Source organism: Seriola lalandi, unplaced genomic scaffold, assembly GCF_002814215.2.
Source record: "Seriola lalandi dorsalis isolate HSWRI2012SDOR001 ecotype SW California unplaced genomic scaffold, Sedor1 jcf7180002054758, whole genome shotgun sequence".
In the NCBI taxonomy this organism is placed as follows: Eukaryota; Metazoa; Chordata; class Actinopteri; order Carangiformes; family Carangidae; genus Seriola; species Seriola lalandi.
This window is the reverse complement of record NW_019525311.1, coordinates 920,571-929,118: the sequence shown is the minus strand read 5'-3', so window position 1 is coordinate 929,118 and position 8,548 is coordinate 920,571. Positions and strand designations below refer to the sequence as shown.

The 8,548-nt window shown below is 39.4% G+C and overlaps 1 protein-coding gene across 1 annotated transcript in view; it reads left to right on the top strand.

Moving 5' to 3' along the window:
* The first annotated feature begins 1,406 nt into the window (after window positions 1–1,406).
* The window catches only part of lrp1bb (low density lipoprotein receptor-related protein 1Bb), a 99,477-nt gene continuing 92,335 nt past the window's right edge, over window positions 1,407–8,548 (top strand). The window contains exons 1-3 of the mRNA XM_087178943.1: window positions 1,407–1,428; window positions 2,134–2,331; window positions 3,533–3,737. Coding sequence (XP_087035069.1) covers window positions 1,407–1,428; window positions 2,134–2,331; window positions 3,533–3,737 — 425 coding nt within the window. The remainder of the gene's footprint in view (window positions 1,429–2,133; window positions 2,332–3,532; window positions 3,738–8,548) is intronic.

Here is an 8,548-nt window from a genome sequence, read left to right as displayed (position 1 = left end):
TTATTGGATTCTTTGTGAAGTCCCGAGCACAAATCTACCCCTCTTTTTCCTTTGCTTATCTCCGTAATAAAATATTTGTGCGGAAGTACAAGTACAAATCTTCTCTCTGGTAGCATTGTAGCAAGTTTGGTTACAATACTGAAACGTATCATTGAAACAAGGACATAATTTTAATTGCATTTGTGTGCAAACAGTTCTGTTCCCTAAAGTATTGTTTAGTCTAGAGTGCTGTGAAGATAAGGCTCACAAAAAAAAAAAAAAAAAAAAAAAAAAAAAACATATTTGAAAGACTGTGCGTGTATGTACAGGGTGGGTTCTGTGTGTTGTTAAATTAGTTTAAGTGTGTTCAAGTGTCATTGTGTGATGGATTTCAAGTTTTAGTTTTCTCAGAAGCTGAGCTGTTCTGGAGCTAGAAATAATCTTACTGATTGAGCTAAGCCTCAGTGGGCAAGGCCAGACAAGTTGAGTATGTGAGCACTGTTGCCAGCTTTAGGACTTGTCGCTAGATTTAGCGACTTCTTAGAGACCCTGCAAAATGTATTTCTCAAAAGAGACTACTCTCAAATGTATCTACTTTTTAAGAAAATGGAAAAAAGGAATTTTTTTTATTCCCAAAGTATTTGGTAACAAATTGGTTTGGCTGTAACTGATGCATATAAATTTAGACTACATGATGGTGGAAACATGTCCTCTACACAGTGGATCAACAGAGAGAGCAAGCTAAGTGAAAGAACTAGATTAAATTGTTAAATTGTTTCAGGTCCTCTGCAAATTTTATATATTAATATAAGCATACAACTATAATACATACAGAAATTTTGACATGTCGAAGTAGGAAAAGCAAAGGTGTTGATCAAAGCGTTTACAATGGTTTTCTTCTTTTCAAGTGTCCGATTAGTCGATGACTCTATGACAGTGAACTAGCACACACAATATCAATCTGAACCAGCAAAACAAAATTCCTTCTATGAAAGAGGCCTGTAATGTGCGTCTCTTTTGCCTTTGTACCTGTAGGTCCCAGATGCTCAAAAACACAGTGCAACACATCTATTGGCTTTTTAGCTAATCTTAAGTGTGTCCCCTTGGTACATTGAAAAAGTAGCAATTATCTCTGCTCCCAGACCAGAGGAACAGTCTTGGTTAAGTTTCTCTTTTGCTGCTTTTATGCAAATGTTATGTCATCTGGTGAGTTCTTTAGCAGCTACAGATTTACTCAGAAGCTAGCAGATAACGGTTATCTGTAATGTGAAGTATTGTTTTGGGTGTTTTCTTTGATCCCTTGCCTTTTTCATCCAGCCTGAAATCAATTTATTTACAAAGCACACTGTAAGCAAAAAATGATGACCGACGTAATAAGCACTGATGTTAAAAACATATGTTGGTACTTTCATGAAAAATTAGTAAAGATGAGATGTAAGGGCCCCTGCGGTGAGCTAGGGGCCCAAGGGTGTCCTGATACTGTATGTATTTTAAAAGTAGTCAATACAATGATAAACTGTGACCTTAAAGTTATACAACAGCTTCGGTTCTATCAAATACTTGAACAAAGCAGAACATGCAATATATATTAGTGTATGGGCAGATACTTATAGGTAGCTTTGTTTCTCCGAGCACATGTCCATAATGTCGACACTCTTCCTTCTTTCAAATCCCACCTCAAAACGCACCTCCTTAATTTTGCCTATTCTGTTTGACACCAGCGCTAGCATTCTATGCATTTCTGTTTATTCTTACTTATTTTATATGTTATGCCTTGTTGGATTACTGTCTGTCGCTATTCTTGATTACTTACTGTGTGTTGCGAGGTGTCCATGAGTGCCTTGAGAGGGACCTAATAGATAAAATGTATTATTATTATTAATGATGTTATGTGTTCTGTATGTAAGGTGTATGTGTGCATCTCTGCATGCTTGCGAATATGCACAGTGGCTGATCATTTTCACATCTTGTCTTGACCTCACAAAACTGTCATGGTTTGATCTGATACAATTTTTAATTGTCTAAGTGTCTTAACACTGTCCACAACATGATTTCACACATTGCTGATCAACTAATAGTCAAGATGTTGCGCTTAGACCAAGGTGGCACTCTTATAAAATGTTGTGATTGTTTCTTGTCTCTCCCCATGACCAGATCCCTTTGAGGCTTTCATCATTTTCTCAATCCGGCATGAGATAAGACGAATAGACCTTCACAAGCGGGACTACAGCCTGTTGGTGCCAGGGCTGAGGAACACCATCGCACTGGACTTCCACTTTAATCAAAGCCTACTTTACTGGACAGATGTGGTGGAGGATAAGATCTACAGGGGAAGGCTCTCTGAGTCTGGCGGTATGCACACACATGAGTACACATGGCCATTTACACAAACATTTGTTATATATCTAAAGACTGCTGTGATGTATTAGCTAAAGAGTCATGTTTTGCAATTGATAACACTGTTCCACACTATTACCAACTACCACTACTACCAACACTATTCCATTGCGTTTACACATAGTCAGCTCTGATAGTCAGTTGATATTGTCACTGTTACCAAAGCTAAAAATACTGGTATTGCAGGTCTAGAGATCCTCAGCTGTTACAGTACAATATCTCCCTCTCATAAAATTATGAATCAGAACTTCTCCTTCACACTGTATTTTTGTGGGTGGCATTTGCTGAATTCTTGTGCCTTTATTTCCCTCCATGGAACTGTACAAATCGCCTCTTAGTTGTGCTATTCCACCCTTTTGTGAAACACACATAAAAGCCCCAAATTCTGAAAATAATTGTAAACAACTGGATTATAAATATTGTGGAAAATCCCTTTTGATATGTTTAATGGAACCCAGTAGAAAGCAATCTTATTTATATAAAAGAGCATTCCTCTAGAGTTTGAAAGTTTTCTCTTCTGCTTTTCAAATGATTTCCTGAACACTTGAGAGAGACACCAACCACTGCTGCCCCTTGAATACAATGTCTGTCATAGCCCTTGTCCACCAGCTCAACCCAAGCTTGGCTCTACTCACCTTTTTGGTTTTCCATCAGGCAAAAATTGTGGATAGTACCTGGTACTTTTTTTTGGTGTCACCTCCGCTGAGGTTCCAAGCACTGCAGACTACTAATAGGTCAATCTTCACTACTGCATTATCATTGTGCGAGATGGGACGTTCTGAACAAACCGACCATTTTCAAACAGCCAAACTGTACACCGCTGACTGTAGGCTGTTAGATTTCTTTTATTTATTGTACTATACTTTTAGTATGACAACCCGCAAAACCATGCCGTGATCAATTGAGGTGATGCAGACATTTTGTATCCCATTTGTATCCCATATTCCATTATTCATGTGTGCTGAAGATGACATCACAATAGCTTCATGCATCGTCGCTATAGTAATAGTGCCACATTGAGGGTGAACTATCTGCAATACAAAAAGAAGTACCTGGTACCAAAAGTCAAGTACTGTCGGTACCATGTGGTGGAAAAACTATATTAGTTCTACATAGTAATATTGTGATGTTCCTGTTGTTGTTGTTGTTGTTTCAGGGGTGACAGGGATTGAGGTGGTTGTGCAGCATGGCCTGGCCACCCCAGAGGGCCTGGCTGTGGACTGGATTACAGGGAAACTGTATTGGATTGACAGCAATCTGGACCAGATTGAGGTGGCCAAGCTTAATGGAGATATGCGCACCACACTGATTGCTGGAGGCATGGAGCATCCACGGGCCATTGCTCTCGACCCAGGGCAGGGGTATGTTATGCACTAACTCCCACACAGAACCTGCTGGTAGCCTTGCCATCCATCAGGCCCCAAGATTATTGGAATAAAGTAAAATTACAACCTCCTTGTATTCCTCACTTCTGCATCTGCCTTGATGTATGAAGATGTCTGCTGTGTTAAGGTCCATTAAGGCAGCAGATATAGAATACATCAATAACAGTGCTGTGCTCTCCATTCCAGTAATGACAACTGATGTGGGTAATACCACCCCGACCATTTCTTCCATTTTATATGCTTTACTATCCTTTCACCCTTGTTCCCCGAGAATGTTTTTCTTTAAAACATTTCTAGCAAGGCCTTCAAATAAACAGCCCAAAATATGCTATGTTCTTGTTTGTTCATCATTCCTCTCAGGGCCCAATTTTCAAAATCATAGTTGTTTATCCTGCTGAGATGCATGGGGAGAGCATTTGTAGACTGATTCGTGGCTCTGAAATGGCAGCCTTTACTTCATTTTACTGTAAGCAAGCAAGTCATTAGAGGAGACACAGCACCTGTTGCAGAGCACTGATTATATTTTCTTTTCCTTGTTATAACGAGAGTTCTGATAAACCTTTTAATTTGTTAAATAAGGTTGTTGGTGGGTCAGCACCGACATCACACGGGTCTGACTCATTATTTCCCTCTGATGCCACACACCTGGAAGAGTTTGTTTTGCACTACGTAACAATTTAGATCTTTGCCATTCACCCTTTTGAAATGAAAGTAAACTGCCTAAACAGAACACACTCACATGGGACAAAAAGGAAACTCCTCACATCAAACTTGCAACAACAGGGGAAGGCTCTTAGGCTGCAGGCATGACATACATGTTTGTCATGTTATAATACATGTTTTTCTTATTGTGAAATCCAAACTTTTTGCAGTAATCTTGTTGTAATGACAAACAAAGTAGTTTTGTTATCTCCTTATTATAAGAAATATATTTCATTTTACAAGATAACAAAACACATTACATGTTATTCTAGAGAGGAGAATTTAAGAGATAAGGTATCTGTAGCCCTTGAACATTAAAGAAATTGTGTGTATGTTTGGGAGGTGCTCACTAATCTGTAAGTGCCTGCGCATGTGTTATTTACTATTGATGTTGATTGTACTTTTTAATCTGATAATAAGATTTACTGAGTGGTGCATCATTTTATAGAGCCTTGTGGAAAATACATTATAATGTATCATAATTGTTAGGCATTCTGTTTTTGTATTTAACCATTGACATAGCCTTAAATTCATGCAAGATGTCATGGTTGGATGTGTAGTGATATGGTTCATGTCAGTATTATTCAGTATTTTATTATGGTTGTCTGTCCACAGATCAACATTATCTTTGGATGGAGTGTTTTAATCCAGGGTTAAGAACATAGTTTTATTAAGTCTAATTAGCTGCCATGATTTTTATGCGCTGGCAACATCTGTGGCTGGAGACGTTATGTTTTGAGGTTGTCCGTCGATACTTACCCCACTTTACGTCTGTCCATCTATCCCATTCTCATGAAGGCGATATCTCAGGAACACCTTGAGGGAATTTCTTCAAATCTGGTACTAACATTCACTTGGACTGAAGTATGAACTGGAAGAATGCTGTGGTCAAAGGCCAAGGTCAATTAGTTATTTATTTGTGTGTTCTCAACACAATTGTAAGTGTACAAAGGTCTGAAAATGTATTCCGTGCACATGGCTAGGATTTGTGTCAATGCAGCCCTCTCTGGCTTTTAAGCTGACCTAAGAAATTCACAGAAAACTATTTCAGGTTACTTCAAATTAATTTGGTAGTGGAACTGGAGGTGGGTATATAATAGTGAGAAGTCAAAATATCTTACATCAAATATAATCATTTTAGAAAAAAGCTGAATTTATTTCAACCACATAGGCCCCGAAGGATTTTGCTTGTTAGGAAAACATCAAACTAAGTTTAATTTTAATAAATAATGGTTAAGATGTACACTTTTTGTTTATATATATAATATATAGCTTTAATATATAATGCAGGTATAAATTGTTGCCTAGCAGCAGCTGCTTTGAATCAGAGAAATGAGGTTTGCAAGGAGCGATACTGAAAAGATTTAAAAAATTTAGGGACATCCGAGGAAGGTAGGGAAGAAGCACTCACCCACCACTGCAGAGAACGAGGTTCACTTCCCAGCAGGTATGCCTCTGTCTGGCCATTCAACCCATCAAACCCAACAGTCAGTGTTTGCCAGAGCAAACAGCTGATGGGGCTGCTGAAGGATCATTTCCATGCCATGGCACTGTGACTTTAACGGTTGGTTAGGGAACCTGGTAGAGAAGGGTGGAATCTGGGCAGGATGCCATGATCCTTTATGCATCTGAAGATACGGTTACATTAATTCACATGCAATGAAACTGCCCTGCAGGAAAAAATTTGAGATCTTGATTTTGATATGAATAATAAATATTTGGTGGAGTGGAGGGAGCAATGCTGCAGTTTGCAGTCTTTGTTTTGTGGATTGTAGGCCTGAACTTGTGTGCGTGTTCTGTGTGTTGTTGAGCATACATACATACATACTTTGATTTTGTCTTGAGAAATGTGATGGGATAATGCCATCTTTGTTAGAACCCGGCCTTGCGTGTTGCAAGTCTGAGGTCCTGTTTGTTCCTTGTGAGTGTGGTTTGTTTCCTGGGCCTGCAAGACAGACTCCAGCCACAGGACTGGAATCTTCACACACGACATCCTTATACAAGGATGGTGGTGATGGTAGCTATCTGGCTGGTAGGCCTCTTGCGCTGCTCCTCTCTGGATGTAGGCAATTAATAGTAGCTTTTGTTATATGGGTAAAAGACACAGATGGTAAAAAAAAAAAAAAGGAAAGCTCAGAGTTCACCCTTGCAGGATCTTCTCGGCACAACTCAACATTTCAACAGCTGCTCTCCCTATGTGTCTCAGGTGATTTGCATCAGCAACTAATCATGAGTCAGGCCTGGGATTTCAGCTCTGACCTTCCAACCTCTTCCTACACCCATACAAAGTGTACTGCTTGCTTAAAATAGCATTCAGGGTAAATTTTGGTCCATCCAGGTGCTTTCCACTTTGATAGATTTGTATACATATTCGTTAAATATAAACATTCAATCAATTAAAAGTGTTTACTTTTATCAGAGATTAATGACAAACTAATTATCTATTAACTGAAACAAGTAGTCATTAACTCTCTCTCACAAACCACTGCAGTGCAGGGAAGTTTTACGGTCCAACTTTTCACAGAATCTGGCAATATGTTAGTAGATGATACAAATAGGTGACAAATGAAAGGAAAAACCAACATAATGCTCCTTAGTAAGGCTTTGGGCCACCACGTGCTGCCAGAACAGCTTCAATGATCCTTTGCATTGACCCTACAAGTTGCCGGACTCCACTGAAGGAATGACCACCATTCATCCAAAAGATACTCTCTCATTTAGCGTTTTGACGACAGTAGAGTGCTGTGTAGCACGTCAGTCAAAAATCTCCCATAGTTGTTCTACTGGGTTAAGATCTGGTGACTTTGAAGGTCATAGGATATGATTCACATAATTTTCATACTCATCAAACCATTCAGTGACCCCTCATGCCCTATGGATGGGGGCATTGTCATCCTGGAAGAGACAGCTCTCATAGGATAGAAAAGTTTCATCACAGGATAAAGGTGTTCACTCAGAACAACACTGTATTGGCAGTGACTCAAACCATGACAATAAAATCATCCAGTCAGCAGAGAAGAAGGTATGCTACTTGCGTTTCTGTGGAACAGCTTATTCAGCATTGCAATGTCTGGTGTGCGTGAGAAGATGATGCAGCAGTGGAGGTGTGGGGATGAAGATTCTGATGAAGTTGAGGTTATCAGAGCAACGTCGAGACAAAATGGGACACCTACAGCATCAGTTACAAAGGAAATCCACATTCCAGGAAATGGCCTTATAAAAGAGTTTCTTAGGGTGGCTGTGAGTGAACACACATAACAGTTCTATCCTTGATTATGTCTACCCAACGAAGGTCTTGGAGGTCAAACAACAGTTAAAGCATGGCAGCAGCCCGTGCAATCTCCAATGTGGCTCTCCAGAGCCTTGGATGTCTGTCTTGTATTCTGCTTGTTTAACTGTACCACGCACTGCACCTGTGTGGAAGCATCTGCATTTGTTATGTTATTCCAATCATTAATTTTTAAGGTTTTTCCTTTCATTTGTCACCATGTGAATATGTTCATGCAAATTACACAAAAATGCTGAATCATTTTTTTTCTGCTGCTGGTGTGTTGCTGGTATATCATATTAGGTGCTTACTTTGGATTAATGCCTCTAAGAACTAGCCAGTGGTTGTATACTGTGGCCAGTATATTTCAGATTAAAGCAAAACCCAGACATTCCTAAAATCAATTTAACACTCTTAAAAAATGAGTAATCTGCTCATGCACTCTCTCCTATAGTGCTCTTTCACATTTGGGAGGATGACTACATTTCGTGGCTGTGCAGAGTAGGATTAATGGGTGCTTTTGGTGCCTAAAGACGCATTTCCATTCCAGGGCAATAATTCTAATCTAATTACTTGAATCCACTCAAAGGAGTGGGTCATTGATCAGGGAGGCCTTATCAAGTGAATACGGCTATTGATCTGGACATGGATATTTCTTCCTAACACTGTTTCGTTGTCGTCAGTATGTGATTTAACCTCAGACACCCATTTTCTCCCGCATTCTAGCTGACTTTGTGGACCAAGTCAGGACATAAGTGATGTGTGATGGGGTGTGAGTAGGACTCAAGATACTGTCGATGGTCACATCAATGACAGT